General features: G+C 55.0%; 1 protein-coding gene across 1 annotated transcript in view; it reads left to right on the forward strand.

Annotated features, from left to right (window-relative positions):
• Positions 1-16,309, forward strand: part of RAB11FIP5 (RAB11 family interacting protein 5) — a 36,816-nt gene that overhangs the window by 16,444 nt on the left and 4,063 nt on the right. Inside the window, 4 exon segments of the mRNA XM_038561754.1 lie at positions 4,161-4,509; positions 4,511-4,598; positions 4,713-5,412; positions 12,522-14,537. Of these exon segments, the coding sequence (XP_038417682.1) occupies positions 4,161-4,509; positions 4,511-4,598; positions 4,713-5,412; positions 12,522-14,537 (3,153 nt within the window).

The following is a 16,309-nucleotide window of genomic DNA, read 5'->3' on the forward strand; positions in this document are numbered from 1 at the left end:
AGGCCTGCTCTAGTTGAGTCCCAGGGCACCTGAGGTGCCTCGCAGGGTCCAGTTCAGTCCTGTCCCGGACTGGTAGGTGGGTAGCTGGGTGACAGCGGCTGGGGTCCAGATGCCATTCTAAGCCTCACTCTGCTCTGGATAGAGGAGTCTCAGAAAATGGTAAGGAAAGTCTTTTCTCTTTACTCCTGGCCTTCCTGAAAAGCAGGTCAGAGACAGAGAGAGAGAGAGAGAGAGAGAGAGAGAGAGAGAGAGAGAGACCCAAATTCCCTGGGGAAGAACAGGAGAAGCAGAGAAACAGAGGTGACCTTATAGGGGAGAGGGTGGAGAAGGGCAGGGGCAAGGGATCCTCAGGCAGAGGACCTGAGTGTCACTGTGGGCTAATGGTGTATCCTTCCTTTCTCTGAGGGTGGGAGAGGAGAAAGAAAGGATGTATCATCCTTTCTCTGGGAAGGAGAGGTCAGCAGCCTAGCCTGTGTCTCAAGCAATTGAGGAGAGAAGATAGGAGCCGGTGTATTCTTTTGTCTCTTTTCTCTATTGAGACAATAATGTGTGCTCCATATAAAAAATTCAAACTGGACAAAAATATTCAATGTAGGCAGTCATTATACCGCACCTTCACCACCAGGCCCCTGCCCCCCTGAGGTAGGGAGATATGACTGCTAACGCTGTGACTTGTGGCGTGTGAGCAGCTGGGACGGAGGGCCCCTGACCTTTGTGCCCTGACAGAAGATATGTGTGCTCGCAGATTCCAGTTACCCAGAGCACAGTGGGCGTGGGGGGAGTCCAAACGCTTCTCTTCTGCCCCACCTCCCTGGATCTTCCTGTGCTAAATAGGGCCTAGTATAGGTTTGGGGAAAGTGACTAGGGCTTGGCCTTTAAAGGGTTGAGTGTCAGGCTCAGGGTGGGCATTGGCTTGAGGAAGCAGGGGTGTGAGGAGGCTGGTTTGTTTTCTCCCTGCACTCCTCTCACCCCCTCCCCCCCTGCCCCTGCTTACCATCAGAGCATGGAGATGTGCACCCACATTTTGAGCATGGCCCTTCACCTTCCCTGGTTGTACTATCTGTCCTGAGGCAGGCTGCCCAGTAGATGGACACTCAGGTTTAGTGGGGTAACCAGCAGCCCCTCTGCTTGGGCTATAATGTGGGTTACCCAGGAGAGGCGAGGCACATAGCCCAAAACGGGCACAGGACGGTGCAATCTTGATGGACTCTCCCAAATGGGTGCAACCACACTTGCCCCTGGGAAGACCCTTTTTTCATGCAAAAGATCCCCCATTCAGAACCTGTTTATGTCTCAGAAGCTCAGGGAGCTGGTCCTATTGAGTAGGCAGATCTCAGGGTTGGGGGGTGGTGTGGCATGTGTAGTGTGGGAGGGATTTGTGTGTGGTGTAGTACAGTGTGCAATGTTGGGGGTGGTGGTGTGTGAGAGGGTGGATAGTATAGAGTGTATGTGGGGGTGGTGTGTGTATGCACTGAGGGCCTTTGAGCCCTTCAGTGACCAATCAAACCATCTCCATCAGGCCTTAGTCTACTTTCATGCTTTATTGGCCAGGTCTAGAATTCTAGGCTGAAAACTTTTACCTCAGAATTTTTTTTTTTTAAGATTTAAAAAATTTACTTATTTGAGAGAGAGAAATAGAGACAGCAAGATCGCATGAGCAGGGGAGGGGGAGAGGGAGGAGACTCTCCACTGAGCAGGGAGCCCAACACGGGGCTGGATCCCAGGACCCCGGGATCCTGACCCGAACCAAAGACAGATAAGATACTTAACCAATTGAGCCACCCAGGAGCCCCTTCCCTCAGAATTTTGAAGTCATGACTCCTTACAGTACCCAGTGTTGTGAGTGAGGATCCAATGTTATTCTAATTCCTGAGCATATGAACCTGTGTCTCCTGTTTGGAAGCTTTCTGGCTCTCCGTTTAATGCCTGGTGTTTTGAAACCTCACAGTGAGACCTATTGGCTGGATCTTTGTTCACTCTGCTCATATGCGTGGGTCCTTCTGTGCTGATAGTCATATCCTTTAGGTCAGGAAAACTTTCTTATATTATTTCTTGGACAATTTCTTCCCCCTTGTTCTCTCTGTTCCCTCCTTCTCCCTTTCCCCTCTCCCTTTTTTTTTTCTTTAAAATCAATAGCGGTGGGACGCCTGGGTGGCTCGGCAGTTGAGCATCTGCCTTCGGCTCACGCATGATCCTGGAATCCTGGGATCGAGTCCCACATTGGGCTCCCTGCAAGGAGCCTGCTTCTCCTCCCTCTGCCTATGTCTCTGCCTTTCTCTCTGTGTCTCTTGTGAATAAATAAAATCTTAAAAAAAAAAAAAAACTAACTAGATAAGTAAATAGTGGGGGTTTTTTTAAAACAGTTTTCAGTTTACAGAAAAACAAATAGAAGGTACAGAGAGTTCACATATATTCCCTAACTCTGGTCTGCCTTTCGCTGCCCCCAGCCCACTGACCCCCATTCTTCTTTGATTAACATCTCGTATTAGTGTGGCACATTTGTTACAACTGATGAACCGATACCAATGCATCATTTATTTAGAGCCTGTAGTTTACATTAGAGTTCACTTTTTGTGTTTTGTATTCTGTGGGTACTGCCAGAAGTATAATGGCATGTATTTACCATCAGAGTATCATACAGCATAGTTTTACTGCCCTAAAAGTCCCCCGTGAGTTGTTGATTTTCAGCTTGCTCTGCTTTTCTCTTGTTTTGTGGATGGGAGAGAGGACTCCCAAGCCCCTCACACAGGGGAGCAGTCTCTTTTCTCTTTCTTGACTCTCCAGTTACTTGGTGGTGAATCTCCTTGGACTGACCTTCAATCATCACCTCATCTTTGCCCTTTTACTTTCTGGGAGATTTTCTCCAACTTATGTGGAGCACATCCTTTGAATGTGATACGAAGCTCTTCTGTGCTAGGGAGGTTATTCATTCTGGGTGCTGGTGTGAGAAAGGGGCCGATTTTCACTCACTAATGTTTTCAGCCCTGCACCAGAGCCCATCATTTGGGCTTGGAGTCCCTACGTCCAGAAGCTTTCTGGCTCAGTTTCTCTGTGGAATCTCTGTGTTCATACCTGTAGGAGATGGGTGGGGTGTGGACTGCCAAGCAGAATGAGAGGGGACCCTGGGTAGGGGCGGTGTCTAACCGCTCCGCGTAGATGCTGTATGATGCTGCTGGCCAGGCAGACTCCTATGAGTCTGATCGGGGAGAAGGATTTGGGCAGCAGAGGAAGGAAGAGCTCCATGCACACCCTATGCAGTGGACATGTGTGTTTGAGGTCTCTAGGAGCATGTAGCGGGAAGAACATGGCCTTTGGACTGATGAGAACTGGCTCTCAGTCTCCTCTCTCCTTTCTGGCTGCTTGTTCTTGGAGGAGTTACTTTACTCTGAGCCTTGACCTCCTGCTGTATAAAATCAGGCTCTGACCCTCCAGGCTTGTTGTAAAGTGTGAATAGGAATGACGTGAAAACCCTTGTAGTCCATCGTGACACACAGGAGATGCTCAGCAGATGTGAACACTCTTGCCCTTCCCTGGGTCTCTTGCTTGAGGCCCCTGAATGCTGTTGTCTGCTCTTCCATCTTGCATAGGTGTTTCTGGGGGGGTGGGGGTGGGTTGGATGAGTCAGTAAGTGAGTGAGGTGTGTGTGTATGTGTACTAGTGTTCCTGGCTTTGGGCCTCTGGATGAGCTGTTCTTTCCTGGGCTCGCCAGAGGCTCAGAGCAGAGCTTTGTCTGGGACTAGCCAGAGGAGATGATGTAAACAGGGAGAAATGTGGGTAGGTCTGTCTATCCCAGGGGCCTGGAGGGTTCAGAGCCCCTTCCACGCTCAGCCTTACCTCTCTGGCCTCAGGGTTTCAGATGTAGTGGGGAGTGGCAGAGGGGAGATCTCTGAGCTTCAGGGAATGGGGGGTGAGAGGGTGGCATGGAGTGGTAACTACTGCCCTGCCCAGTAGCACTAAAGAGATTCCCCCACTCAGGATGTGGTTTTCTCCATCATGGAAAAGTTGTAGATAGTTGCTCAGCTATGCCTGTGGCTCAGAAGGTTGGGCTTGTGTGTTAGGGCAGGAGCCTGTGGGGAGAGGCTGTGTGAGGTTTCTGGCAGCAGTAGAGGGGGACTCCCTGTGCCTGTGACTGGAGCTCCACCCTGCCCCCCTTCTCGCAGGTGGTACAAGCTGCACTCCAAGGCAGGCAAGAAGGAGAAGGAACGTGGGGAGATCCAAGTCACAATCCAGTTCACTCGCAACAATTTGAGCGCCAGCATGTTTGACCTGTCCATGAAGGACAAGCCACGGTCCCCTTTCAGCAAGATCAAGGACAAGATGAAGGGCAAGAAGAAGTTCGATCTGGAATCTGCCTCCGCCATCCTCCCGAGCAGTGCCCTAGAGGATCCCGAGCTAGGGAGCCTGGGCAAGATGGGCAAAGCCAAAGGCTTCTTCCTCCGCAACAAGCTGCGAAAGTCCTCCCTTACGCAGTCTAACACCTCGCTGGGCTCAGACAGCACCCTGTCCTCCTGCCAGTGGGAGCCTGGCCTACCAGGGCCCGGGCACTGAGCTCCTTACCCACTCGCCAAGCCGCAGTAGCTGGCTGTCCACTGAAGGGGGTGAGTGAGGGAGGGCCCTGCTGCTTGGGGGGCAGAGGAGGGTGGCGGGGAAGGCCCGGGCCAGCATACGGGCTACTCTTCCTGCTACTAACTCCATGGGTGCTTCCTTTTCAGGCAGGGACTCCACCCAGTCCCCTAAGCTGCTCACCCACAAAAGGACCTACAGTGATGAGGCCAGCCAGATGCGAGTGGCTCCACCCCGATCCCTTCTGGACCTCCAGGGCCACCTAGACGCCGCCTCCCGCTCCTCGCTCTGTGTCAATGGGAGCCACATTTACAATGAGGAGCCCCAGGCCCCCCTGCGGCACCGCAGCTCCATCTCGGGCCCATTTCCACCCTCCAGCTCCCTGCATAGCGTGTCTTTCCGGCCTGCTGAGGAGGGGTCTCGGCCCACCGATGACTCCGGGGGCAGAGGCAGCCGCAGCACCAGCAGCTCAGAGATGCTGCCTGGACAGGAGGAGCTAAGCTCTCAGGCCAAAGTGCTGGCTACTGGTACCAGCCGCTCTGGAGAGGAGGAGGGGGCCCGGCTCCCAGAGGGAAAGCCAGTGCAGGTTGCTACACCCTTGGTGGCCTCCTCTGAGTCTGTGGCTGAGAAGGAGGGAGCCCGGAAGGAGGAGCGGAAGCCCCGGATGGGCCTCTTCCACCATCACCACCAGGGGCTGAGTCGGAGCGAGTTGGGGCGCCGTGGCTCTCTGGGGGAGAAGGGAGGTCCCACCCAGGGGGCCTCCCCCCATCATTCATCTGGCGGGGAGGAAAAGGCCAAGAGTAGCTGGTTTGGCTTGAGAGAAGCCAAAGAACCAACTCAGAAACCTAGGTATGTCCTTGGCAAAACCAGCTTTGCTCCTTGGGGTGGATGCTGGGGTATTGCAGCCTGGATCCTGGGGCAGGGAGGATGGAGCAGATGGGGCCCTTGGGCAGGCTGCTGGGGCTCTGGCTTTGCATGGTTGAATGGTGGGGGTTACCATTTCCCTAAGCCAAGGCTCGTTGTTGGCACATGGACACAGGTAAGTTGCAGGGGCACAGAGTTCTGGGGGCCCTGTGGATTGTGGTGTCTAGTCTCCTTCTCATGGGTCTCCCTTCGTGAGTTGCCATGCCTACCCCCTGAGGGAGGGGGAGAAAGGGGAGAAAAGCAGGGAAGGACATTTTTTGTGTGAATTCTTTGCTTCCCAGCCTATACCTCTTGCCCTCTGGCCTCAAGGTCAGGAAGCTTTGGCAGGTGGAGATGGGGCCTGTACCTCAGATCCTCTACCCCACCCCAGCTGGCTCTGTGACCTCTTTCCCCTTGAGAGATGGCAGTCAAGTCATTGATGCTCCCACCTCTCCTTTCATACACTTACCCCTCCCCGGCAAGGGGCTATGTATAACTCCCTTGAAATCTATGACCGGCCTTCTGTCCTTGGACACTGTTGGGGCTCTGGTCCTCTTTGTTATTTCTTGCTCTTGGGGTATGGCAAGTGCTCATGACAGCTGCTCTGTTCTGAATATGCTGAGTCCCACCACAAAAGGGGTACAGGAGTCCTTGAGCTCAGGCCATGGCAGAGCTCTCAAGAGGGTCCTGATAATAATTAGGATTAGGATTCTGCACCCAGTTCCAGTGTGGGGACTGCTTTCTCACACACCCAAGAGATTCTCTGACACTAGCTGGATGTCCTACAATTCAACTCAATTCTGACATTGTTGACCTGGAGACAGCATCAGACTCCACATAGATTCGGGGCTACAGGATTGGCCCTCCCCACCTCCACCGCCACTAGTCAAGTCAGATGCCTGTTGAGAGTCCAGGTTGTTGACTGTGCTACTGACCAACCAGCTATATGGATCAGAGGTTCCAGGGACCCTCCTGCTCCTTCCTTGAGTTTGATTCATGGCTCACAGAGCTTGGAAACATTTTGCTTATACTGGTTTATTATAAAAGGATGTAACTGAGGAACAGCCTGATGGAAGAGATGCACAGGACCAGGTCTGGAGCAAGGGCATAGGGCTTCCATGACCTCTCTGAGCATGCTACTCCCTCCGCATGTCTGCCTGTTCATTAACCCCGAAGCTCCCAAACCCCATCCTTTGGCATTTATGGAGACTTCATCACAAGGTACAAGTGATGGGTATAAGTGATTAGGTACAAGTGATTAAATCATGGGCCATTGGTGGTCAATTTGACTTCCAGCCTGTCTCCTCCACAGAAATCAGGGTGGGACTGAAGATTCCACCCTCTGTTCACTGGGGTCCTTAGGGGCTTTGTAAAAGCCACCTCATCAACACAAACCCAGTTGTGGTGGAAAGGGGCTTGTTATGAATAACAAAGTGCCCATTTCACTTTTCTGGCTCTGAAGCATTTCAAGAAATGAGAACAAGAGACCAAATATTAACAGATACTCTTATTGTTTGGGAAATTCCAAGGGTTTTTGGAGCTATGAGCCAGAAACTGTGGATGAAGACCCATATACATATGAGAAATACACATTTGTTCATTCAGATGAACAAATCTCAGTATCCCAGCCCTGACCCCCCACCCTGGCTCTTTATCTTCTCCTAAGTCTGACCATGGGAGGCTGCTGCACCGTCCAGCAGGTTGAGGGAGGGCCACCAGGTGTAGGTCCTAGGAGCCGATGTCCCTGCGTCCCAAGGGCCTGGAGCTGGCCCTGGACAGGCAGCATCGTGGCAGCCACAGCCATTGTGGTGGGGCAGCTGTTTCTGCTCTCAGTGAGCCTGCCCCTTCCCTGCTGATGAGTCTATGGGCCGGAGGTGGGGAGCGAAGGAAGGGTCGAGAGAGGCTCCTATAGCCATTCCTCAGCAGAGGGGAGAAGACTCCTGTAGTCCTGGTTCTTCTCTTTCCTTGTGAAATTCAAGTCCACTGAGAGGGGCAGGGAGAGAAATGGCAGGCCTTTCTGGGTTCAGGCCTGGCCACCTGGCAGCACCCCCGTACACCTCACAAATGGGCAGGTGCGGTGAATCAGTCTCTGGGTGATGACGCCCTTTGCCTCCCCTGCTGGGAACATCGCTTCTGTCCCTGCTGCCCGGCCACTGCTCACCAGACCTCAGGGCAACTGCTGGCCACCTGCAGCTGAGGGAAGATAGGGAAGAAGGGGATGGGCCTGTCTCAGAAGCCCAGGCTGAGCCTGTAGCCCTGTGACAACTTAGAGATATTTGTGGGTGGTAGTATGGAGGGAGGTGGCATCTTCTGGGTGGAGCTGGAGGCCTGAGTCAGATGGAACACAGACCACGGGCCCAGCACTGTTGTCTTTGGATCATCTCAGCACCCCCCCTCCCCCCTCTTGTGAGGTCATTTGTATGCTCATGCCCAGGCTTTGGGCTTAGACTCCTGTAGGCCATGACTTTAAGTGATGTTGGGGTTGTTATCACTCCTGCTTATAGCCTCTGTTTTCCTTCTCCTGTGTCTCCATGTCTCCCATTCACCCTTCAGAGTCCAGAGAAGTTGGGTCACTGATGGACATAAGGAAGCTGAGGTTTTTGCCTTCTGGAATTCTGAGGTTGTCCTCAGCAGGATGGAGGGCATCCAGGGATTCCTGCCATCCCTGGGGCTCATTTGAGGGCGTAGGCTGCAAGGGCAAGGTTCTTTGGGTACAGGGGGCTGACCTGAACAGGTGTGAGGCCTGGGCATGGAGTCTGTCCGCATCACCCTGGCCCTGGGCCTTCACAGAGCTGGGAAGGTGGCCTGGAAGAAACGACTATTGGTACTTGCCCGGGAGGTTTGCTCTGGGCTTTTGAGGAGAGAATGAGAGATGAGTTCATTGACATCAGGAAACTGGAGTGAGTGAAGATAGCTGCATCTCCCTGCTGGGGCTCCAGGGTCTGTGCGCAGACCCAGGGGCTCGTGGTGCCTGTGCCCCCCCGGGCTGCATTGGGGATTGCTGGGTGTTCCTCACTGGAAAGGGCAGCGGCGCCCTCTAGTGCTCCCACATGGCACTGGTGCCCCATGGAGAGGCCTGAAGCTATCATGTGTTGGGTGCACAGTATCCAGAAAAAAGCTGCTGCTTTTGGAGCGGTCAGTGGTTGGAAGAGAAAGAACGGGAGTATAAGGCACCGAAAAGATGGCTCTCATTTTCGTCCTGACTTGGTCCTCGCTGGCTGAATCCCATGGCTGCGTGTGCCTGGGCGGGACAGGGGGTGCTGTAGTTGAGACTAAGATCTGGGCCAAGGGACTCAGCCCTGCTCATGGGCCCCTGCCGTGAGCCATGCATTCTGAGCTGCGGCACCAGCCACTTACCGTGTGTTTGAGGACTGTCATGACCAACCGTGATAAACTCACCAGAGCCAAACAGGGTTGTCTTTGTGTCTGTCCCGCTCTGACCCTTTCAGAGTATAAGCTCCCTGTGGGCAGGCCACCAGAGCCCACCTGCCCCTTCCTCTTCACACTAACCATAAAACCCTGTGTACAGGGGGGGATCAAGTGTTGCATGCAAATATTTTTTAATTGGAGTAAATGTGGTACAACATGGGAGCAGGTGTCTCGTGGTGGCCTTTGGTGGTCTGTGCATCTGTCCCAGCCCCTCACCAGAAGTGGTGACATTGAGGTCCTGATGAGCCCGGAATGTGCAGTGGCTGCTGAAAGCTCAGTCTTGGTGGCATTCCCAGTGGGGTAAGTGAGGGACATGATATGTGACCAGTGGCCTCGAGTTAGTGTGGTCATCCATCCTGTTCGTGCCTGTTTTCCTGGCACAGTTAATGTTGCCCTTGTACTATATTAAAAATGTCCTGGTATGGAAGATAAAAGATGTGGTGTCCCTACTTAGAGCTTCCTGGGCGTCTGTCACCTCTTTGTGCTCAGATGATGGGGGAGGATATGTCCAGCCTCTTGGACACCTTTCCTGGGTGTCAGGCACATTTCAGGAGGGCAGCAGGAGACCAGACCATGCCTTAGGAGGGATGGCTGAAGGGCATGTGGGCTGGGGACATATGCCTCCAAGGCTGGCTTGGGCATCTTGAGGGACTGTCTGGTGGAGAGCCTTTGCAGACCCACCTGCTGCCTTTGGGACCAGTGTGTGAGAATAACAAAGACACACTGCTCATGTGAGCCTAAGGAAGAGCTGACCACCAGTGAACCCTGGCCTCCAGCCACAGAGGCCACCCGGTGATGTAGTAAGTTGCCCAGCAACGGCAGTGTTGAAGCAAAGGGGGCCGTCAAGAGAGAACAGGTGCTTCCTGCATTAAGGGACAGGTTGCCGTAGGCCCCGAAGTTTTATTCCCTCAGGTTGCAGGGGCAGAGACATTTGGACTTCTGATTTCTTCCCTCCACTTTGTTCCTAAAGGAGAAGACAAGTCAGTACCCATTGAAGTCTTCTCTGCATGGTGTGGGGATGGTGCTGTGCTGGGCTGCCACAATGGGTGCTGCCCTCAGAGCATAACATGCTGAGACAACCACACATAGGAAAGTGTCTCTGACCTGTGCCAGATGGAGGGCAGGGAGGGGACGTTTTAAAGTAAGAACGTTCAGAGTATGTACCTGGTGTGGAGCAAGGCAAGGGAGGCGGTGGGTGGCGGGGGGGGAGGTTGTTACTGGGTAGGAGGGATGGACAGGATGCTCTCTTGGGAATCTACTGGGCCTGGCACCTGGAGTCCCTTCCTCTAGGGAAAGCCCTTCGCTGGTTCCATACCAACGGGTTTGTGTGTACCTCTGGGGAGCCCGTGGAAGGGAGAGTCTCTTGCAGGTCTCTTGCCTTGCAGTTCTGACTGCTAGCCAGATCATTGTAAGACCTCAAGGGTGAGTAGAGCCAGACCAAGGCTGGGGGTGGAGGGAGCAGTGTGCAGAGCTAAACTAGGTGCCATTTAGTGTTGATGGAGCCTTCTCCCTTCACACTCCTCTGGCCACTTGTAATGAAGGGGACTGGAGAGAGGTGGCTTAGAGTAGCCCAGTTTCTGGGGGCTGGGTCCTGCTGGCAGGTCTGGGCTGTGTCTGCTATGGGTGCTCCAGTGTATATGGGGGAGTGGCGGGCAGAATGGCGGCAGGGCCAGGACCCACATGGCAGTGGTACGTGGCTCTCTGTGGTCCCCGAGGTCAGCACCGATGCCTGGGTTTGTCTGTGGCCCTACTTGGAGCAAAGGGAGATGGGACATTTGTGGGGTTGGGACTCTGGGCCCAGGATTTGCCCTTCTTCAATATCTTTGCCATGTCAGGACCACAGAGGCAAAGCTGTGCTGGGAAGCCTGGTGGGGTGGGAGTCAATGGGACTCTCTTACCTCACCCCCCCCCCCCCAATCTCTAGGTGGTAGTATGAGGCTGAGAAGTCATCCTGGGATGGGGAGTTATAGGGCAAAAGAGTCAGGAGGGTCTCTGGAAGCTGGATTCTTAAGAGAAACCCAGGGTCTGGAACCTGGTTGTGCCCTACCTGTGAGGCTGAGATCACAGATGCACAGACTATCTTGGGAAGGCCACCTTTGCTGCTGGTTGAACTAGACTCCTTCCTGTTACCTGCCCCCAACCCCTCTCCCCTGGTGTTTGTAGACAAGCTGGCCCTGCCTCTGCCCAGCTCTGTGTGTGGCCTGCTCTATTTGGGCCCTGGTTCCCAGAAGAATCCTGGTGAGCTCCAGACTTCCTGGCCTCCTTCTAGAGATGCCCTTCCAACCCCAACCTGCATTCTTTATGGGCTGGCTGGTAAAGCCTGGCTTCTGTTACCCCCAGGCTTGCCCTCTGTTTCCCCCATGAGAAAAGCAGCAGCTTGAGTGGAGAAGATGGAGGCATAGAAGTTCCCCAGCATTTTCAGCTGGACAGGGATCATGGAATGGAGGTCTTGGGCCTTAGAGTGGGGGGCTGGAAGATAAGAAGCAGGCAGTAGGCGAGGCCACCCAGGTCTGGGCCTGACAGGTGGGCCCAGCTGCAAGGCAGCTGCAAATCACTGTCAGAATGCTAAAACTGGGAAGTGGGGCCCCCCTTACCTGCACTGTCTCCTGGGATTGTCCAGGGGAAGCCAAGAGCTCTAGTTTCAGAGTCTGCTCCTGCTCACACCCCTCAAGTCAGCTGTGCACCATAGGTGAAAGGTGAAGTGCAAGTGCAGGGGATGCTCCCTCCTGGAGAGGACCCTGGAGGGGTCCTGAAGGCTAACCAGTGTTCTCTAGTGTCAGTGAGGGTGTAGGTCCACTGCCATGGAATGGATTTCCCAGGGGAATAGGCGGTCCCTCTGTGTGTGGGGGGCACCCAGGAGGCCCCTGGTGACATCCAGAGTTGCTGCTTCTGCCAGATGCCAGCCTTCATCTCCCAAGCAGCGCTGCCTTCAAGGCTGGTCCCTTGGTGAAGGGTACCCTTTGTGGGGTGCTGGGCCATGTGGACGCCTGATAGTAGATATCCTCAGCAGGTTATGGTACCCCTTCCAAGAAACGAGAAAGGCGGGTTCTTTTTAATTGACATTTTGTCATGTCTGATGCCTGCTTCATCATTACCTCCTGTTTCTGCAAGGGGCCAGTAGAACCCATCTGTTCCAGCAGTCGGAATTCCAGGGGCCCTGCTGGGTTCGATTAGCGCTGGATTTGTCCAGTGTTCTAGGCCTGGCCTTTCTCCGGTCTTTTTATCCCCTCCAAACAGCTAGTATTTCTTTCCTCTCTTAGTCCTTAAAGGGATATAAGGCACTTTCTGATTAGTTCTGTGGGCATAAGTCTGGTGTTGAGTCAAATCTTCAGCCTATGGGTCAGTGGAAGAGCACTTGGTTGAGGCTGGGATCCTGGCTGCAGATGGGATAAAATGAGCTCTGGCCAGCATCTTCCTCCTTCGGCAGCACCTCATAATATTACATGTTGGGGTCTTCCCTTTGTCCTTTGGCTCACATGCCTGAGCCCAGCCCGTGTGGGTGTGGCATGTGGTAGCTCTGCCAAGGCGGGGGTGGGGGTGGTGGTTGGCAGGTGCGTGGTGTTCAGCAGGGGCGTTTCCAGTCTTGGCATTAACCAGGAGGCTCATGGTTTTGTCTCCCTCCACAGCCTGGACGTGTCTCCTCAGGTAGAACCTGACCCAGCTGCTCTTCCTCACCACCTCCCCTGCTCCCCCTGTGCTCCGGTCCTCCCCACTCCTGCTCCCACCGCTGCTCCCATGCTAAGCACTAACCTTTTTGCAGCCGCCTCCCCCGCTGCTGCCACTGCTGCTGCTGCCTCTGCCGCCGCCCCCGAAGCTACCCCATCTGGATTCTTGGGTCTCACCAACCCGTTCCTCACCTCCATGCAGAGCAACCCTTTCTTCGAGGAACTCCTAGCTGACATAGCACTAAACTCTCCTTCACCTGCTCCCTCTCTCCCCAGTGCCTCCAGGGCCAGCCCCACCCCCCTGGCCTCCCCTGGGAAAGCCCCGCCTGAGTGGGAAGACACCTTCAACGTCTTTGCTGCCAGCAGGCTGCGTCCAGAGGCCAGGAGCAAGATCCTGGCCCCTGCAGGAGGAGTGGGGCTGGAGGTGACTGGGCTGCAAGAGCAAGGCCGTGGGGTCATGACAGTGAAGGCATCTGAGCCCCGGGGGGACCCTGGGGGAGGAGGAAGAGGTGGGAGCAGTGTGCGACTGGAGCCCAGGATGCCTTTGGACTTGGGACTGGACCGCCAGAGCTCCAGTGTGGCTGACCCAGGGCCCCTCGGGTCTGTAGGGCCCATTCTGCCCTCTACGTCAGCCCAGCAGCACCTGAGAGCCTCAGACTCTGAAGCAGACAGGGAGCCGCCGGCCCCAGGAGGGGAAGCAGGGCAGAGTCCAGCAGACAGCGCGACGTCTCTGTTTAGCTCCCCAGAAGTGATCAGTGTGTGGGAAAGGCTGCCTGGCACAGATGACACCCCTGAGGGCCAGGAAGAGGCCTCTCAAGGTGAAGGCCAGCTTTTGCATGAGCTCAACACAGTCGAGGATTCGTGGCCTTGGGATGTGGTCACCATTTCTCCTGCAGCTGAGATGTCCTCACTGGTCCTGCGGGGAGAGTCCGATGAGTTGCCTCCTCCCCAGATGCAGCCAGAGTCACCAGAACCTGTGAGCCCCAGGGGGAGTGAGGGGCCTCCCCCACTGAAGCTGGAGCCGGAGCCGGAGCCGGAGCTGGAGCCTGAGGCAAAGTCCAAACCAGAGCAGGTGTCCGACCGGGGACCGCAACCCAGCAGGCCACCTCCCAAGCCACCACGCCTCTTCACACCCTCAGATTCCCAGGAGAAGGAGGAGGATGAGGCAGCGGCAGTGGTGGCAGCTGCAGGGGGGCTGAGAAGCAGGGGGGCAGAGACAGGAGGAGAAGACGACCTTCCAAGTACACTGGTTGCTGGTCCACAGGAGGCCGAGGAGGAGGGCGAGACACCTGGGTCAGAGTCTGACAGCCATTCTTCTGGAACCCTGTTGGGGGGTCCAGGCCTGGAAGATGTAGTGGAGGGTATCAGCCCTCCTGTGTCTGGGCCCTCCTTATCCCTGCCCACTGGCTGCCCTGAGGGTCCCACCCCCAGACCCAGTTACTCAAAGCTCTTGGCTCCTCAGAGTCAGCAGATCTGGGGGGCTCCGGAGAAAGGAGAAAGCCCTGAGGGTCCTGACACCCAGATCCAGGGACCAGTAGGAGAGGGGCTTGAGTCTCTGCCAGGTAGCTCCCAACACACTGGCCTCTGCACCTCAGAGGAGGATGCTTTGAATCCCTTCTTGTCTCAAAGGAGCCAAGACCCCCCCAGTCTCCCATTCACATCCCCTCCAGGGTCCAGGGACTCTTCCATCGTCTCTGGTCCAGAAGAGCTGCCCACCCCCCCAGAGCCTGCTTTTCCACCACCCCCTCTGCCACCCTGGGCCAGCCACTGCCATGGGGGGCCCAGCCCTCCATGCTCTCCTCTGCCTGGAGCTCGGCCTCTGACTTCTTCCTCCCCAACCCTTGGGGAGCCAGCCTCCTCCCCTGGGGGCTCCCCTGCCCCACTTGGGGAGGACCACGCTGCAACTATCCCAGCCTCCCCGCTTGTGCTTCTGCCCTTGGAGACACGACTAGCTGAGGAGCCACAGTCCAGTGCCAGGTGAGCTGTCACCCTGAGAATACTCTACCAGAGGAGATGGGAGGAGGGGGGCAAAGCAGCCCAGGGGCTGAGGTTCACATTTCAGCCTCAGCCTGTCCAGGAGCAGATGAAGGGCTCCTTTACCCTGAGGCAGGAGAGGTGAGGCTTTGAAGAAAGGAGCCTTTCTGTGGCACCAGCTCTGAAACTGCTCTTTGGGTCCTCAGACAAGCAGAGTACCCCACCAACCAGGGGTTTGGAGGAGGATGTGGGTGAGGTGCAGGGAGTGAGGAATGGAGTGGGCTGAGCCAGTGCGGGCTGGCAAGGGAAGGAGGATAAGATCTCAGGCACTCAGCTGCAAGGGGAGCTGCGTGCTGGGGGCAGTGACGCTTGTTACATGGGGGCCACATCATCTACAGCAGGCCCAGGGCAGTGGTCTGTGGAAGGCAGCCAGAGGAGGGACCAATGCTGAGGTCAGAGACAAAGCCCAAGAGCTATTTAGAGAAAGAAAAGAAAAGAAAAAGAAAAATGAAACTACTGTGCCCCCACCCCCAGAAGAAGGGGTCTGTAGCCCCATCGGGTGCCTTATTGATTTGGGTCTGTGCCTGCCTTTTCAGGGGGTGGTCCCAGTGTGCTTAGGACTATGCCAGGTGGACTCTGGATGCTTGTGTGATCACCGTGGCATTGGTCTGTTTGGGAAGAATTATGAGGCTATGACCTCACGGGGTTGACTGGTGAGGGGTGACTAGAGCTGAAGTCTGGAGACACAGGTCACTTGGGGCTTGTAGGGGCAGCAAAGTCCAGAAAGACACTAGTCCCCTAGGAGCCCAGTGTGAAGAAGTGGGAGGAACAGAGGGGGCCAATTTTTCTGGTGAGGGTCTTGGGGAGCAGGACAGGCTCCTGGCCTGTAGGCTTATACATTTAGTTGTCCAAATTCACTGCGCATCCACTAAGTGTCAGGCACCGGATAGAGATGAAAGACACTGTCCCCGAGATAGGCTTGGACAGTTCCCAATCCAGTGAAGAAGACAGAAGTGCACCCATGAAGAGCTGGGCCAGGGGCCCATGCTGATATATGAGAAGTGGGAGGGAAGGAATCTGGGCTCCCCTTGGCTGCTGCTCCAGTGGTGGGTGGAGAAGCAGTTCCCAGAGGTGAGGGAGAGGAGGTGGTTACAGCTTCCTTGCTGTGATGACAGTGTCCTTAGCTGGCCCTGCTGTATTCCAGCCTCACTTGTAATTATACTCACTACCTTGGGAAGGTTTATTGCCCTCAGAGTTGGCTTCATGTCTGAATTCAGCATGTCCCTTCCATCATGAAGTGGATGGGCCAAATAGAGCTCTTGCCATTTCTCAGAGGAGGAAATGGGGTCCTTGAGAGCTTTGGGGTCCAGGGTCCCTCCAATGTTTGGGGACAATCAGGTTGAGAGCCCAGGAGACGTTCAGGGTTTCTTTATGCCACCTGGCTACTCCTCCCCTCCCTAGGCACAGTACATAGGTAGCATTAGAGCAGCTTTTAAGCTCCCATCTCTAATGCAGACTCTTAGGTGGGGGGAGATATATTGTTTTCCCTGTTGTCTGCCCCCTACCTGGTCTCTCTGCCACCCTTCCCAGCTGTGAGACTGAATCCAGGGCCCTATCTGAGTAGCAGAGCTGGCCTCTCTGGGCCTGGGTTGTCCCTCCAGTGGAGTTCAGGGCCTTGGGCTAAGCCATTTTGCTTCCTATTTCTGAATGGTCCAACTCCTCTGTGAAGTAAGCATAGATTTTAAGAGATCCCTTGGGGAAAGATTAATTGATTC

The sequence above is a fragment of the Canis lupus genome, chromosome 17 (assembly GCF_011100685.1).
Source record: "Canis lupus familiaris isolate Mischka breed German Shepherd chromosome 17, alternate assembly UU_Cfam_GSD_1.0, whole genome shotgun sequence".
Classification (NCBI taxonomy): domain Eukaryota; kingdom Metazoa; phylum Chordata; class Mammalia; order Carnivora; family Canidae; genus Canis; species Canis lupus.